This window comes from Anomaloglossus baeobatrachus, chromosome 7, assembly GCF_048569485.1.
Source record: "Anomaloglossus baeobatrachus isolate aAnoBae1 chromosome 7, aAnoBae1.hap1, whole genome shotgun sequence".
Taxonomy (NCBI): domain Eukaryota; kingdom Metazoa; phylum Chordata; class Amphibia; order Anura; family Aromobatidae; genus Anomaloglossus; species Anomaloglossus baeobatrachus.
The window spans coordinates 203,701,674-203,720,417 of NC_134359.1; the positions used below are offsets into that span (position 1 = coordinate 203,701,674).

The 18,744-nt window shown below is 44.2% G+C and overlaps 1 protein-coding gene across 2 annotated transcripts in view; it reads left to right on the forward strand.

Moving 5' to 3' along the window:
- The window catches only part of KATNIP (katanin interacting protein), a 379,833-nt gene that overhangs the window by 324,810 nt on the left and 36,279 nt on the right, over positions 1 to 18,744 (forward strand). For both annotated transcript variants that reach the window (XM_075317875.1, XM_075317876.1), the window contains 2 exons: positions 15,705 to 15,844; positions 17,159 to 17,260. In XM_075317875.1, coding sequence (XP_075173990.1) covers positions 15,705 to 15,844; positions 17,159 to 17,260 — 242 coding nt within the window. The remainder of the gene's footprint in view (positions 1 to 15,704; positions 15,845 to 17,158; positions 17,261 to 18,744) is intronic.

An 18,744-nucleotide genomic window follows, 5' to 3' on the forward strand; every position in this document is an offset into this window, starting at 1 on the left:
CGGTGGGAGCCTCTTGGGCGGTCCATCACCACGCTCCAGCGTTGCAGCTTTGCAAGGCTGCAACCTAGTCTTCACTCCACACTTTCATGAAGTTCTACAGGGTTCACACTTTCGCATCCTGTGATGCAAGCCTCAGTAGACGCGTTCTGCAGGCTGCAGTGGACCGAGGTCAGCCCTGAGAGTAACAATAGACCCACCCGTGGGACTGCTTTAGGACGTCCCATGGTCTCTGTGTCCCCCAATGAAGCGATAAAGAAAAGTAGATTTTGGGTACTCACCGTAAAATCTCTTTCTTGGAGCCTTCATTGGCGGACACAGCACCCGCCCTTGTGTTGGTTACATGTTACTGTTGAATGTTGATTCTAATGTTCACTTCTGTAAGATTGTTCGTTCTTTCTTGTTGTCTCCTATTGCTTTCTCACTAACTGAGGAATGATTGCCAGTTGGTGGGTGTATACTGCATAGGAGGAGTTTACCTTTTTTTGCTTAGTGTCGCCTCCTAGTGGCAGCAGCATACAACCCATGGTCTCTGTGTCTTCTAATGAAGGCTCCAAGAAAGAGATTTTACGGTGAGTACCCAAAATCTACTTTTTTTCATTAGTGACAAGTATTTAAAGGTTTTGAAGTTATATATCAGGGGTAATAAGAAGTTCTAAAGAAGCCATAGCACATAATAGATTTGTTTCATGCAAACACTAAAGGGTGCTTTACACGCTGCGACATCGCTAGCGATGTCAACCGCGATAGCACCCACCTCCGTCATACGTGCGACATTTGGTGCTCGCTGCCGTAGCGAACATTATTGCTACGGCAGCGTCACATGCACATACCTTGTCAGTGACGTTGCTGAGACCGCCGAACAATCCCTCCTTCAAGGGGGAGGTGTGTTCGGCATCACAGCGGCGTCACTAAGTGGCCGGCCAATAGAAGCGGAGATGAGCGGGACGTAACATCCCGCCCACCTCCTTCCTTCCGCATTGCCGGTGGACGCAGGTAAGTAGATGTTCCTCGTTCCTGCGGTGTCACACAGCGATGTGTGATGCCGCAGGAACGACGAACAACATCGTACCAGCAGCAGCGATATTAAGGAGAGGAGTGACGTGTCAACGATCACCATTTTTGAACAATTTTGCGATCGTTGCTCCTTGGTGTCACATGCTGCGATGTTGCTACCGGCGCCGGATGTGCGTCACTAACGACGTGACCCCGACGATATATTGGTAGCGATGTCGCAGCGTGTAAAGCACCCTTAAGACTATCGTCTAGCCAAGAGCACAATATTTTTGAGAATTTTAATTCTTAGGCAGAAATTTTCTCATTTTGGATGCTTTGGATAGTTTTGATCAGGTTTGTCATGATATAAACAAGAAAGCTGAAACTTTTTCTCTGACCCCTAGTCCACTGTCTCAGGTTTTCAATACATATCCTGCATACTTTACGCAGTGCCAAACGTTTTTCCTGGTCACATAGTTTAACCCTGAAATATGAATGATAAGCTTTACGCTCAAAGTCACATATATTTGCCTTGTGTTTCAATATTGTAAAACAGTCACAAATATGGCAGAATATCTCAGGATCATTCCTGCACTATCCATGAGCTTTTCTAGTGTTGAATGACATAATCAATCAAAACTTTTTTAACAGCTGCAACTTGAAAGCCTCTTGACCTTAATGCTACCATCAGTTTTCATGCTCATTATATGGCCATAAACTCCGATCAGCAATTTTCAACTACTTATTAAGCAGTATTCCTATTAGTTATACAGGACTTAATACAAACAGGTGGAGAACAAAGCCAAAACCTGACAACTTGGAAACCAAGTCCATTCAAGGCACAAAAGCATCTAACTGTGTTATCAATCTCTCGGATTACAAACCAAACAAAATGGAAGTTGCTGTGCTTTCTAGAGGACTCTCATTTTGTCCGACTAAAGCTCTAGACAAAATTGAACTCTGCAGCGACATGGAAGATTACTTCAGGAGACTACGTCTGAGGGAATATTTTAGCGATGCAGATGTTTCAGAATCCTCCCAGACTGAAGGAAGACGGATCTTGACAACCAGGAAAAGATCAGATTGGACACCTCCACCAGGACGCAACCCTCATCTGGATAACTATATAGACACTTTCAGACATTTGGTAAAATCCACTTTCCTAGACACACACAGGAGGCAACCATCCAACATCAGTGCCCAGGAGAGAAGGGCCATAAAATCTTTGAAAACCAACAAAGAAATCATCATTAAACCTGCAGACAAGGGGGGTGCAATAGTCATGATGAACAAATCAGACTACATGAAGGAAGCACACAGACAACTGATGGACACACGCTACTATAAGAAATTGGAGTCTGACCCTACACAGGACTATTACAAGGAACTTAACAAGTTGGCCTCTTGTCTGCCTGACATATCCATAAGAACTGATGAACTGATACCGGTGAGTCCAAGAATAGGCACATTCTACATGCTTCCCAAAATTCACAAATCTGGAAACCCAGGAAGACCCATCATTTCATGTGTGGGCACCCTCACTGAACAAGTCTCTGGATGGGTAGAGGGTATCCTTAAACCCTTGGTAAGGGATACAACCAGCTACATCCAGGACACTACTGACCTATTGAAAAAACTATCAGCAATAGGTCCTCTTCCAGAGGGAACCATCCTTGCCACCATGGATGTGGAATCCTTGTACTCGAATATTCCACACCAGGATGGATTAAATGCTTGCAAAATTTTCCTGGAAAATACAGGAACTGATGCCAATTCTGTGGTGAAGCTTACAAAATTTATCCTCACCCATAATTACTTTGAATTTGACAATGACATATATCTACAGGAGACTGGGACTGCAATGGGAAGCAAAATGGCACCACAATATGCAAATCTTTTCATGGCCAAGCTTGAGAGTGACTTTTTATCCTCTTGTCCTGTCAGGCCTCTGGCCTACTACCGTTACATTGATGATATTTTAATCATCTGGACAGAGTCTGAGGAGCAGCTGAAGACCTTCCATGAACAATTTAATCAGTTTCATCCCACCATCAACCTAACACTCAACTACTCCTGCACGGAAATCAACTTCTTGGACACCATCATTAAACTACGGAACAATGAAATACAGACATCCCTGTACAAGAAGCCAATTGACCGTCCAACATACCTGAAATGGGACAGTTTTCATCCAAAACACATAAAAAACTCTATTGTATACAGCCAGGCTATCAGGTACAATCGGATATGTTCCAACAGTACAGATAGAGACAATCACCTTGAGGGCCTCAGAAAAACCTTTTTGAATCAAGGCTACCACCCAAGAACAATTGAAAACCAGATTATAAGAGCCACCAGAATATCAAGAAACCATCTTCTACATTATAAAACCAAAGAAGAGAACAACCGGGTCCCTCTTGTAGTCACCTACAATCCACATCTGGAGGTGTTTAGAGGAGCTGCACGGAAACTACAACCATTACTGCAAAAAGATGCCCGGTTAAAATCTATTTTTCCAGACCCCCCACTTCTGTGTTTTAGACAGCCCCCAAATCTAAGAAGCATCATTGTCAGAAGCTCCCTGTCCTCTCCAACACCAACAGGAACATTTCCCTGCAACCAGAAAAAATGCAAGACCTGTCCATTAATAATGACAACGGACAAGATAAAGATTCCCAGATCACATCAGGACTACAAGATCCCAGGTACGTTCAGCTGCACCACAACCAATGTGGTGTACTTAATTATATGTACCAAATGTCCAACTGGGGGTCTGTATGTAGGGGAGACCGGACAACAGCTCAGGACAAGGATGAATTCTCACCGCCACACAATTAGAGAAGAAAAAAAGAAAAAAAGAAAAAAGGATGGATCTACCTGTGGCCAAACATTTTTGTAACCCAGACCACAGCATCATGGACATGAAATTGCTGGTATTGAAAGGAAACTTCAAGTCCCAGAGAGACAGGAGACTATGGGAGTACAAACTTATGATGACCTTTGACACATTCAGAGAAGGAATGAATGTGTCTCATGGATTCATGTCTTTTTACATCAGTTAAAACATCAGTTAAAAGATGTGCTCCTCTGACCATCCGAGCGTGTCACAGCCCTGGACCAGACCCTTATCAAAGGACAATAAAACTTTCACACTGAACTGCAGCAGTATTTATGGCTAGAACAGCTTGTCCCCCTGCCATAGAGATAGTTCTGTTTCATATAACTTGTTCTTTTTTTTTTTTTTTTTTTTTTTTTTTTTACTGCACTATTCTAAGTCCTGTTGTGTATAAATATGTGACTCTTCAGATTTTGTGTTATACGATGCCTGATGAAGAGACCTGAGTAGTCTCGAAAGCTTGCAATTATTACCATCTTTTCAGTTAGCCATTAAAAGGTATCAACCACTGAGGACTCTCTGTTCTTTTAAACAATTTTTTTACAGATTGCATAGTCAGCATTTGTTTTTTAGCATAGCTATATAATATCATTTAAATTATATATAACAATATTACTGTAAGAGTCTTTTAGTAAACAGTGTTTTGCTGAAAAAAACAGATGTGACTGGAGGAAACGGATTTGATTTTTGAATTCGGCACCCCAAACTTCATACAGATCATTTTGTAGTCGGCAAAATCCATGTAGAGTAGTGAATTTTTGTGTAAATAACCAGAAATTGTCATTTGTTCCCATTTGCGATTTTAATTCTGTAAACAGTGCAAATATATTGTCCTTACTAGGGATGAATGGACCCATGGATGTTTCGGGTTTGACAGGTTTGGCCAGACTTTAGTTAAAAGTTTAGTTTGGAACCTGGTCTTATCCCCGATCCCCATATAAGTCAATGGGGACCCAAACTTTGGTGCTGTAAAATGGTTCTAGTACAGGCTAGGGGGCTGCAAAATTGGGGCAAGAGAAGGGCAATTGTAATTGTTTATTTTATTTACTCTTCACAGTAGCGTACAGTAGAGATGAGCGGACCGGTCGCGGTTCGGCTCGAGCTCGGTTCGCCCAACCGAGGTCTGGTTCGCGTTCGGTTCGGCAAACCGATTCGGCGAACCACTCGAACCACATAGGAAACAATGGGAGGCAATCACAAACACATAAAAAAACACCTAGAAAACACCCTCAAAGGTGTCCAAAAGGTGACAAACAACTCACATCACAACACAAACACATGGGAAAGTGACAAGAACAAATTCTCATGCGAAAACAAAACAGCGTAACGAGGAAACAGAGGACGAGACAGGCATGGCATGCCCTTCTATAATCATGTAAAACACCGGGATAGGTAGCAAAGTCTTTGCTGAAACATGACTTGTTCATCTTGGCTCCTTTTTAAAAACACAGCAAGCAAGGCTTACTCCAAGCGAAGTCTCCCTTTTTTCCAAAAATTGGGCCACACAGACACCTACCCCTTCAGTGGCAGCACTTGTGCCCCAGTTGTACACTTCACAGGTAGATTTGCATCAAGCACATTCAAAATACACAAGCATTTACTCTCCCCAGGATGACACAGGGGTAGTAAAGTCCTTGCGGATCCATGACTTGTTCATTTTGATGAACGTTAGTCTGTCCACATTGTCACTGGACAGACGCGTGCGCTTATCTGTCAGCACACACCCAGCAGCACTGAAGACCCGTTCAGAGACAACGCTGGCAGCTGGACACGAAAAGATCTCCAAGGCGTAAGTGGAGAGCTCTGGCCATTTTTCAAGATTTGAAGCCCAAAATGAGCAAGGCTCCATTTGCAAAGTCATGGCATCGATGTTCATTTGGAGATACTCCTGTATCATCCTCTCCAGCCATTGACTATGTGTCAGACTTGTTGTCTCTGGTGGCCTTGCAAAGGATGGTCTAAAAAAATTATGAAAAGATTCAACAAAATTGCTGTTACCAGCACCAGATACGGTGCTGCTGGTACGGGTAGACTGTTGAAGATGACGAGACCGTCCCATGTTTGTCAAGTTAAAACTGGGAGATTCACTCCGTGCACCACGGGTGTTTGGTGGAAAAGCCGAGTTAAGATCGAGTAACAGCTTTTGCTGATACTCCTGCATACGTGCGTCCCTTTCTATGGCTAGAATTATGTCACAAAATTTGGACTTGTACCGGGGATCTAATAGTGTGGCAAGCCAGTACTCATCATCACTTCTAATTTTGAAAATACGAGGGTCATGTTGGAGGTAGTGCAGCAAGAAGGCACTCATGTGTCTGGCACAGCCATGCGGACCAAGTCCACGCTGTGTTTGTGGCATAGCGGTGCTAACCGTTCTTTCTTCCTCTGACATCTCCCCCCAACCTCTTTCAACTCAAATTTGACCAAGGTCTCCCTCATCCACTGAGTCTTCCATGTCCATGGACAGTTCGTCCTCCATTTCATCATGTTCTCCTGCACCTTCCTCAACATTTCGCCTGCTACCATGCACCCTTGTTGATCCTTGTCCCCCATGGTCCCATGCCTTCCGCCTTGGTGATGATGAACGTCTGGACCTTGGTAATGTTGTTGTCCCTTGCGCATATGAATCCTCCTGTAGTTCCTCCCCTTCCTATTGTCCCACCCCCTGACTCTGAATAGTGTTTAGCGTGTGCTCCAGCATGTAAATGACTGGAATTGTCATGCTGATAATGGCATTGTCAGCGCTAAACATATTCGTCGCCATGTCGAAACTGTGCAGAAGGGTGCATAGGTCCTTGATGTGAGACCACTCCATCAGGGTGATCTGCCCCATCTCTGCATCTCGTTGGCCCAAGCTATACGTCATGACGTATTGCTCCAGGGCTCGGCGGTGCTGCCACAGTCGCTGTAACATGTGGAGAGTCGAATTCCAGCGTGTCAGCACATCGCATTTCAGGCGATGAACCGGCAGGCCAAAAGACTTCTGGAGCGATGCAAGTCGCTCAGCTGCGGCGGATGAACGGCGGAAGTGAGCAGACAGTTTTCGTGCCCTGTTCAGAAGCCATCTAGGCCGGGATAGTGTGTTAAAAATTGCTGGACAACAAGGTTCAACATGTGAGCCATACAAGGCACGTGTGTCACCTTGCCCAGGCGAAGGGCCGCACCCAGGTTTGCAGCATTGTAGCACACGGCCTTACCAGGCTGCAGGTTGAGTGGAGACAACCATTTACCAAACTCAGTCTCCAGAGCTGCCCACAACTCAGCCGCTGTGTGACTCTTATTTCCAAGACATTTCAAGTTAAAGACCGCCTGATGCCGTTGCGCTCTGCTGCCAGCATAATAATGATTCCTTCTGCCCAGTTCCAACGCTGGTGGCCTGACCAGGCAGGCTTGGGGCAGAGGTGGAGGACCCAGATGAGATTGAGGAGGCAGAAGCAGTGGAGGAACTTGGACTGACAGACGATTGATGCCCAAGTCGTGGGGACGGCAAGACTTGTGCAGCAGATCCTTCACCATCTATCACCATAGTTACCCAGTGCCCAGTCAGCGACATGTAACGTCCCTGTCCATGCTTACTGGTCCAAGTATCGGTGGTGAAATGCACCCGTTCACACATAGAGTTTCTCAAGGAAGCGGTGATGTTGTGTGCGACATGCTGGTGTAGCGCAGGCACACCTTTCTTAGAGAAGTAGTGGTAACTGGGCATCTGGTACTGGGGCACAGCGACAGACATAAGGTCTCTAAAATCCTGTGTGTCCACCAGGAGGAAAGGCAGCATTTCGGTAGCCAAGAGCTTACAGAGGGATAAAGTCAACCTCTTAGCTTTGCCATGGGTCACAGGAAATGGCCTTTTATTTGTCCACATCTGAGGGACAGAGATCTGGCTGCTGTGTGTAGACGGTGGTGAGTAGGGTATCCCTGAAAAAATGCAGGTTTGTGAGGAAAGTGCAGGCGTAGACATGATGTTGCCTTCATCCAACGTTGATGCTATCGATGTCTGAGAGAGCTGTACACACGCACTTGTTTCCCCTTCCAAACCAACTGACGACCTACCAAGCAAACTGCCTGTTGCGGTTACAGTGGTGGAAGTTGTGCGTGGAAAACCAGGTGTGACAGCTGTCCCCACAGTCCTAGAAGATGATGAGCGCGCGGATGCACTGGAAGGGGCAGGCGGTGGATGGTTCGCTCCTCTAGGCCGCATTGCAGCACGGTGAGCTTCCCACTGGGACATATGATATTTATTCATGTGACGATTCGTGGAAGAAGTTGTCAAACTGCTGAGGTTTTGGCCTCTACTTACAGATCCTGACAAATTTTACAGATCACATGATTTGGGCGATCCTTTGCAAGGTCAAAAAAGGACCAGGCTAGGCAAGGCTTAGACTGCATGCGACCTGCTGAGCCCCCCCGACTGGTGCTCAGAGGCAGAGTGGTGGCTGAGGATGCAGTTGTAGACGTGCTACCAGTACTCCTCCTCTGTCCAGGAAGGCGCAACGTAACTTCGTTGTCAGTAGCATCCTCCTCCACCGCCTCTGTTGACCTCCTCCAGTGCCTGACTGTGGGTTAACAGTAGGTGGGATCTAGAACTTCCTCATCAAGCGTTGTATTTGCACTCCCCTCCCCCTCAGACCGAGCCTCTTCCTGCCCTAAACGAATATTTAAGTTGTCATCCCAATCTGGTATCTGCGTCTCATCGTCATCAGTATGTTCCTCATTGTCTATTACAACAGGTGTTTCAGTTTGTGAATAAGGGTCAACATTATGCTCAGAAACTTGGTCATCACGGCCTGAATCAGAGTCACAAAGGTTCTGGGCATCACTGCAGACCATTTCCTGGTCTGTACTCACTGTAGCTTGAGAGCAGACCTCTGATTCCCAGGCTATAGTGTGACTGAACAGCTCTGCAGACTCAGCCATCTCTGTTCCACCATACTGTGCAGGGCAGATGGAGACTTGAGAGCTGGGAGAAAGCAAGTGTGATTGGGATGACAACTTCGAGGACTGGTGTTTTTTGGATGCGGTAGTTGAGGTGGCAGAGAGGGCACTTGTTGGACCACTTGAGATCAATTCAAGCATTTTCTTGTTTTGGCCATCATCTACCTTTGTTCCAGTTGTTCGTGTTCGTTAAAAAGGGAGCACATCTGATTGTCGACGGAAAGTAGTAGACATCTTACTTTTGCTGGAAGATGGCCTATCTTCAACAGATGTTAATGGAGCTTTGCCACCTTCCCCACGGACACAAACTTTTTTTCCTTTTCCAACACGCCTGTTCCCCTTTCCACCAGCATCTGTCATTTTGCCACTCATTTATATTGCGACAAGATTGTGCACTTAAAATGTGTTAGTAAAAATTGAGAGGTGGTGTAGATTGCAGCGGTGGTCTACCTTTATTGACAGCAGAATAAACAACAATAACTATCCCGGACAATGCAACTATGGCCCTTAAACTGGCAGCACAGTTTGCTAGTATAATAGCTTAGTAAAAATGAGTTTGAGTGTGCAATGCAGAGGTGCTGCAAATATCTTTGCACCAGTGGGACACTAATGAAGTCCAACAGCCACTTTTAGGATGCCACTAAGTTTCCTCAGTGTTTGCTAGTATAATGGCTTAGTAACTATGAGCTTGAGTTTGCAAAGGGCAGGAGGGTACAGTGGCCGGGTTGTGGGTTAGTGTAGAGGAAAGGAAGCCTCATTTTCTATCCCTCCTAATGGTGAAATGCAGCAAGGAACTCCCTGACCTTAGCTACACAGACGCTCTTATCTGTAGCTGTTAAAAACTGTTTCCACGGACCTGACTGTCACCTATGGCTCTGAGCCTGCTGTAATTAGCCCTTACAAGGGCTGAAAAAAACTTTTATCCCTATTCTGCATAGCCCTGTGTGTAGAGCGTACACAGCAGTATCGGAGACAGGAACTGCGCCAGCGGTGACTGACACCCAGACGCAGAAGGCAGATAATGGCGTCCAGACGGGCAGATAACCGTTTTTATAATGCAGGGACATGTGACATGGACAGCCTGTGACACATGCCCTTGCTTCTCTGGCAAAAAGTCCACTTAGCTGTGTGTGTGTCTGAGATTGGCTGACATGCTGGCCCGCCCCACTACACGCGCGCTTAAGGAAGGAAGACAAGGGGAAAAAAAAAATGGCGATCGCCATTATACCAGCAGCAGTGATCTGAATGCGCTGTTCCCACACCTCATACGCTGAAATTTCATAACAGTGTGAGTCACAGAGTGACTTACACTATTACAGTGAAAAGTCAGCTAGTAATTAGCTTGGCTTTTTGCTGCTAGAACCGTTCTCGAACGTAACTAGAACTATCAAGCTTTTAGCAAAAAGCTCGAGTTCTAGTTCGATCTAGAACAGCCCCCAAAATCACTCGAACCGCAAACTGGAGAACCACGAACCGCGCTCAACTCTAGCGTACAGGCATCTTCCCCATGCCGCAAAGCCTGTTTATTGGCTGCCCTAAAGCCTTTCAGCAAACTTTATTCCACATTCAAACGGCACTTGAACTCCGAACACTGACTTCTGTGAAAAGTTCGTAAGTTTGTGTTCGGATTCACTCATCCCTAGTCCTTACCATTAATGGGAATCTGTCATCAGATTCTTGCTACCCCATCTGAGAGCAGCATAATGTACAGACAGAGACCCTGATTCCAGCAAAGTCACTTGTAGGGTTGCTTGCTGTCATTTTAATAAAATCACAGTTTTCTTTGCTGCAGATCTAGCAGTTATTAGAATATGAGCTTTATATCCCTATCCACAAGAATGATTTGCACCTTTTTGTCCATGTAAAGTCCACATAGAAATCTGCCAATCGGTGGAGGGGGAGGGGTTATGCAGAGTCTATGAATATACTTGACTACCTGGCAGGAGGCCAAGTAGTCCGCTAATGATAATCTGCTGATTAAACAGTGATTTTATCAAAACTACACTAAGCAGAACAGTATGTGACACACCGCTGGAATCAGGGTCTCTGTCTCTACATTATGATGCTCTTGGATTAGGTGGCAAAAACCTGGTGATAAATTCCCTTTAACTTCTATATTTGTATGGAGTTTGTAATGCCATCTGCTAAATCTATACTGTTTGTTGTAACTTTTCTAGGATATGCTTTTAATGGAGGGAAATAACACCGTGCAAATAGAGCCTTAAGTATTTGTACAACTTTTGATCATCTGAACTTTAATGCAGCTAACAGCCACTGTCATTCCAACTGCTGAATGTGGTAATAATGGCAGATTTCTGCTCTCGTACATAAGGACGCTGAACCTTTTTGATGACTTCCTATTATATGTATATTCCGTACAAATGATGTTCCCATGCACTTACTACCACTCGTTTTCTATTATATAGTAACAATGACCTTCGTCATCTTCGTTAGTGTGTTATATTCACAGCAACCAATTGAGTCTTTGAAAATACATTCTAGATTTGCTTTTCCAACTGAACAGTGGTGTTATTGTTGCCGTTACTTTTGTTTCAGTGAAATTAGTTTAACAGAAAATGCCTTGGATGTATAAGTTCTAACATGGAAGACAGAAAAGCTGTCATGAATTGTGTCCTGTGTTTTGTAAGAGAACCGTGCACCAAAGTTTCTCTTCACATTTTCTCATTATATGTATTACATCCTGTCAAGCATTTAAACAGTGTATGCTACCTACTAAATGTGAACTGTTATCCCTGCATATTTGTATAGACGCGCAAAAAGCTGTTCTGCCTAACAATGTCCCAGTGTTGTCATTTATGCTTTCATGAATACAGATAACAGTTAATAACATATAGTAATACAGTATTTTCAAGTAGTATAAACCCCTATAAGGGTATTTTCATCTTTTGTTACTATGGTGTTTCCCCAAAAATAAGACCTACTCAAAAATAAGTCCTAGCAGGAATTTTCAGCGTTTAGGCCCTGTGCGCACTGGAAAATGGAATTTTCTCAAGAAAATTCCGCAGGTATTCAAAGATTACCGCACCCGCGGTAAAAAACCGCGGCAAACCGCACCCGAAAACCGAATGCGGTTTGCTGCGGTTTCACCGCGGTATTGTTCGCGGTATTGCCGTGGTTTTGCCGCGTGCGGGTTGGGATGTGCTTTATTGCATTCAATGCAATAAAGCACATTGAAAAAAAAAAAAAAAGTCTTTTAATTCTGAGATAGTAGATAGATAGACAGAAGAATAGATAGAGGGATAGATAGATAGATAGAGGACAGATCGCTACATTTCCCACGGTCGGCAGTGAGTTCACATTACCGGCCGTGGGAAATGACCGGTAATTACCTCTGCTGTCTGCTGCATTCATTCAGCAGTGTTTGCGTCAGTCGCGGCTGGATGTAAGCAGCGCAGGACCTGTGGATTACGCCGGAGCTTTGGTGCGGGAGGGGTTAATAAAATGGTGAACGAGGCTAGTTTGTTTTATTTAAAATAAAGGATTTTTCGGTGTCTGTGTTTTATTCACTTTACTTACGGCTTGATCATGTCAGCTGTCTCATAGACGCTGCCATGATCAAGCCTGGAGTTAATGGCGGTGATCCGCCACCATTAACCCCTTGTATTACCCTGACCGCCACTGCTACACGGCGGCAGGAAGAGCCGGGGACACGCCAGTGCTGCCGCATAATGCATGCGACAGTCCCGGGGCAGCTGCGGCTGATATTCTCGGCTGCAGGAGGTGGGAGTGAGGCGGGGGACATTAACCCTGCCCCTCTCCCTCCCCAGCCTGAGAATACCGGGCCGCCGCTGTGTGCTTACCTCGGCTGGATGGTAAATATACAGCGGAGCCCACGTTCTTTGTTTTCTATATTTCCGTTTTCTTTCTATGTGTGTTCTATGTGTCCTGTGTCTGTGATCTATGTCTGTGATGTTTGTATGTGTGATCTGTGTGTGTGTTTACTCTCTGCACGGCTTCCTCTTCCTGTAATGACATCACTTCCCAGCAAAACCGCTGACAGGCGATGTACATTACCGGAGGTAAACCGCGAAATACCGCAGGGAATAACGCAGGAAAACGCAGTGAACCGCACAGAATTTGCTGCCTGAGTTATTCCCTGCGGGATTTCACGATTAACATTGGAGTCAATGTAGTGAAATCCCGCAGCGACGTGCGGAAAAGAATTGACATGCAATTGTTTTTGCTGCGGGAATCCCGCAGCAAAACATGCAGCTGTCAAATTCCGCCTAGTGCGCACAGGATTTTTTTTGCCCATAGGTTTTGCTGGTGATTCACTGCAGAGATGTTATGAACATTTTCTGCAGCGAAACATGCAGCAAAACCGCAAAAAATCTGCGGCAAAATCCGGTAAGTGCGCACATAGCCTTACAGCGTAAGGCTTAAATATAAGCCCTACCCCAAAAATAAGACCTAGTCATAGTTCAATAATGAAGAGTCAGCTAGAAAAGTTAAACAATACGGTAGGACACTTCATTATAGAAAGCAGACACCTGTAAAAAGAGAAGACAGACAGAAGACCCCACAATTATATTCACCAGGCGCCAAACGGGAGGACCTGCAGTGGAACACACACCCACACACATCAGATCGCGCTACATGAGATTGCGCACCCACACACATCAGATTGCGCACCCACACACATCAGATCGCGCACACATCAGATCGCGCACCCACACACATCAGATCACGCACACATCAGATTGTGCACCCACACACATCAGATCGCACACACATCAGATCGCGCACCCACACACATCAGATGGCACACACATCAGATCTCGCACACACAAACACATCAGATCGCGCACCCACACACATCAGATCACGCACACATCAGATCGTACACACTTCAGATCATATACTCACACACTTCAAATCGCACACACACCTGATTGCTCACCCACAAACATTAGATCGCTCACCCACACAATTTAGATCATACACTGCTTATCGCACACCCCCCCACATCAGATCGCACCCCCCCCACATCAGATCGCACACCCCCCCACACATCAGATCGCACACCCCCCACACATCAGATCGCACACCCCACACACATCAGATCGCACACCCCACACACATCAGATCGCACACACATCAGTTTGCACACACAATGACACATCAGATTGCACACACAATGACACATCAGATTGCACACACACACACACTCACCACATCTGGCAATATCGATTGCTTCTAGCCGGAAGTTGAACCTGAGACGCAATGCAATGGAGCGCGAGGACCTGCAGTGGAACGCATGGTAAGTATGATTCTCCTGGGAAGGGGATCTGCATTTTTGAGGGGGTTAAACTTTCCCCCAACAATGTTTCTCCGAGAGTAAAGGGGGCTTTACACGCTACGATATCGTTAATGTTTTATCGACGGGGTCACATCGTTAGTGACGCACATCCGGCGTCATTAACGATATCGCAGTGTGTGACACTTATGTGCGACCTAAAACGATCGCAAAAGAGGCCAAAATCGTTTGCCGCGGAGAGGTCGTCCTAAAACAAAAAATCGTTTACCTCTCATTAGCGATGTTGTTCCTCGTTCCTGCAGCAGCACACATCGCTGTGTGTGACACCGCAGGAGCGAGGAACATCTCCTTACCTGCCAATGCGGAAGGAGGAGGTGGGCGGGATGTTACGTCCCGCTCATCTTTGCCCCTCTGCTTCTATTGGCCGGCTGCCGTGTGACGTCGCTGTGACGCCGCACGACCCGCCCTTTAGAAAGATGGCGGATCGCCGGCCACAGCGACGTCGCAGGGCAGGTGTGACGGGGGAGCGCGATTTTGTGCGTGACGGGTAGCGATATGCCTGTGTCGCACAAACGATGGGGGCGGGTACGCATGCTAGTGATATCAGTACCGATATCGCTCGCTACCGTGTAAAGCCCCCTTAAGCCCTACCCCAGAAATAAACCCTAGTGCATTTTCGGGGCAAAAAAAATATAAGATAGTGTCTTATTTTCAGGAAAACACGATATTATTACTCACAATTTTAGCTTAACTCTCATGCAAATGAATAGGATAGCATACGATAGCAAAGCTGTTTGTTTGATATAGCAGCATGTTTCACCTGCCTACTGTTGATAAGTTTCTTCCTGTCAGCTTTATCACGAAGTCTAGAGCTGCTTCTAACAAGGAAGTCTACACAAAGCAATCACTCATTGTAAGTTACTGGAGTTTTATAACTACAGATCACCTCAACTACTATGTCACTGCTGTTATTAAAAGGTGTAAATTATGTCTTCAGCTTCATGGTGAACATATAGTATAAGAGTGGATAGTAGGTGTGTGATTTGTCAGGCAGTCTGATGCTGTTATCCTGTAGTTTACAGGAAGTCAGAGACTGACCTCCTGTCTACATGGGAGAGCCTATACTGGACTAGTCATAAGACTTGAGGGCCGATAACACAGTTGACATAATCAAAGGTTCAAAAAGTATAAATGCATTGATAGAATTTTGTGTACGAATATGCATAACATGTGCAAAAAGATTGCTGGAGTGCTATCTTTTAAGGGATTATCCGGCAACATCCAGAGCCGCTCACATCTGCATCAGAAATGAGTGATGTTACAAATCGCACACTTGTTGATATGCGTTCATGATCAGGAGGTAACTTTCACTTGTGATATTCATTAAAATAGAACACATGCACAATGCCTACTGATCTAGCATTCATCTCGGCAAGTGAGCAGGTTATAATGTCATCAGCTTCTCTCTTTGATGCGGATGTGAGCCTCTCTGGTCGTTGTCGGATAATGCTGTAAAACTTTGTAACTGTTGATAAGAAACTCTATTTTTCCAATGCGACTCCACAAAGTCTATTTTTTTTTAATTCTTTAACTCTTTATTAGATATTGCTGCTTTCCCAGAAAGTATAAATATTTTAGAAGGTGTGTGTGGAGACGTGAGAACACCGGACAAGCTCATTGACACTGTGAATGACACTAGTGACGGTAGACATGCGTGGCTCTCTCCAATTCTTCCTGGCTTGGTAAGTTACATCCAGTAATGAGTGGAGGCATTATGTTTAGGTCACTGGCTTGGAATATCCAAATTTAGTATTACGAAAGATTTACTTATATTCTTCACAATGTATATTAGAAGATAACTGCCATCTTGTACACAAGCACCTTTTCTGCTATTTGGATAGGACAGGGCTTTATGCAATGTGAGTGCATCTAAGGAAAAAAATGACATTAAAAACGCAAAGTGATGCACATTAATTTCTTATAAAAGTATTGATAATGTTTCATTTCTTAGATGATGCTTAGCTATAAAGCTCCATCAGACAATATAGAATCTTGTTTTTAGAATAAATGTATACAATGTTTAACAGGAATATATTATATGCAGAATTCTAGAATTCTGTATCTAAGTGCCCAGGCCGCTCTGTATAACCTAAAAAATAGCTTTTACTATACTCACCTGTGGTGTGGTCCAGTCCGATAGTCGTCAATGATCTTGGTCCGGCGCCTCCCATCTTCTTGCGATCGCCATACTCTTTTCCTGATTTGGGTGGATGATGCATCCTACGTTATCCATACAGTGTCCTCCATTGAACTCCTGCGCACGCACACTTCTCTCTGGCCTGGTGTGGGCAGAGCAAAGTACTGTAATGCATAGGCTCCAGGAAAGGTCAAAGACCGCCAGTGCAAGCACACTACAATACTTTTATCTGTCCTCCGCAGGGGAGAGAAAAGTGCACGTGCGCATGAGTGCAATATAGGCCTCTGTGTGGATGATGTAGGGTGCATCATCAACATGGAGTAGAGAAATTGGACGGCGATCGCAAGAAGAGAGAGGAGGCAAGAAAAGACCAGCGACGCCCATGGGACCGGACTGTCCCACACGTGAGTATAATAAAAGCTGTTTTTTATAGTATACACAGTGGCCTGGGCACTTATATACAACTTTCTAGAATTCTGTATATAAGGACATGCGCAGGGACCACTGCTTTCTAGCTGCTAAGCATTGCGCCAAAGTTGTCCAGGATTAGGAGTTTACAGTGCACTCCTGCCATCTTGGCTAGCTGCAAAACAGTGATTATAAATGACATAGTAAAAAAGAGCTTGTAAGGACTATGCTTGTTGAGCTTTCTAGACGTGATGGTCTGTCTCCAAGGCAACAAATTGTAAACAAAAGAAAAGTGTTTAGCTCAAAAACGGATGGAAATTTTAATTAAGTGGTAAACTGCAAAATTGCTTGTATTAGCCCTGTCTGACAATACCCACTTATAAAGTTGGGAATAACTCTTGAAGTGGTGAAAATGTGAACTTTTTGTAATTGAGACATTTTGTTTTATTAGGTTAATCGAATATATGTTGTTTTTGATCAACCAACCAAAGTGTCAATGATCAAACTATGGAATTATGCAAAAACACCACTAAGGGGTGTAAAGGAGTTTGGTGTGAGTATTAAATGTTAACTAATTTTTGATAAGTGGAATTAATTTTTTTTTGCTTTATTCATTTACATGTAATCTTTGTCAATATCTAAAAACATTGCTTATAAAACATATTATGGTTATATCTCCAAAGCTAATGAAACTTTGTGTTCGTCAACATTGTGTATAAATTGGAAGTGTTTTATAGGGGTGTTTGTTTTTATTTTTTTAAGAAATCCTCTATGTTCACTTTTATTTGGTTCTTTATAGATCCAGAGTATAGGCCTGCGAGCTAGAAGACTTATAGTTCTTCTTCTGGCTTAACAAGATTTATTGCACTATGTGATGTCTTAAGACGAAGAAGTATCAATCACAAATATTGATTCCCATCAGACAGAAGAATAAAAGATTTATACTTTATGTGCAATTATTAGCGCTCAATAATAGTTCAGTTTACAGCTACCGTGTAATGTGGTATTTATGACCTTCTGTACTAAGCCACATATTTATATATTTTGCTATTAATATACTCACTTGTGTTGGTCTCAATCTGAAGGCAACACTGTTAACCTATTGCAGGGATGCGTTACATGTTTGCTTCTGATTTCTACCAAGCAGTTAGTTGTATCCTCTATCTGTTTTGACATCAATGGATTTTTTACTCCTCTTGATGATACATGCACTATCATGCAACTAGAATTATTATTTCTTTTCGGAACACTATTGATTCCATGGTGGTTACATGTGAAAAAGGGTTTGCATACAAAAATCAAATATAACTTGCAATGAAAAAACTACCAGTGACAGACAGAGAGGACACTGTTCTCCAGACTTGCAGTCTACTCTGCAGAGTAATGTGGAGAAGATGGTAGGTTGGGGGGAAGGCAACTTTGGTGGTGTCGAGGTATCAGTATTATTTTTACGATGGCTCCATTTGCAGGATATAATGATACTATAACTTTCTTAGCATTATTGATGCGTAATACTACGTACCAAAACCAAAGGATCCAGATGATAACCCATTGGCACCCCGTGATCACATCAGCCAATTGCGCGGAGAATGACGCGTTAAATCCCGTGGTCAGAGAACAACAGGATTTAACTGGTTACCAAGCACTGGTGGATCTCCAATCCAATCGCGTCTGTAAGCTGCACATGTTGGCTCATCAGATCAGCCAAATGTGTGGGGAAACGTGCAATCTCGTATTAAAGTGAGAGACACCATCTAAAAAGATTGGCGTAGGGTCCCTCATATTATGATACCCATTCATAATAAAGTATACGACTACAGGCTGTAGCTCATAGCCATGAGCCTATATTGGCTGTCTATCAAAATAAGAGGAACCGCATGCAACTTTTTTATATTATTTATTTAAATAAATAATTTAAAAAAAACTGCGTGCGGGACACCCAATGTTGGTATCCAACCAAGATAAAGCCGACAGCTGGGGGCTGGTACTCTCTGGTAGTCTAGAAACAGTATGCTGCAGGCATACTGTTAATCGCAG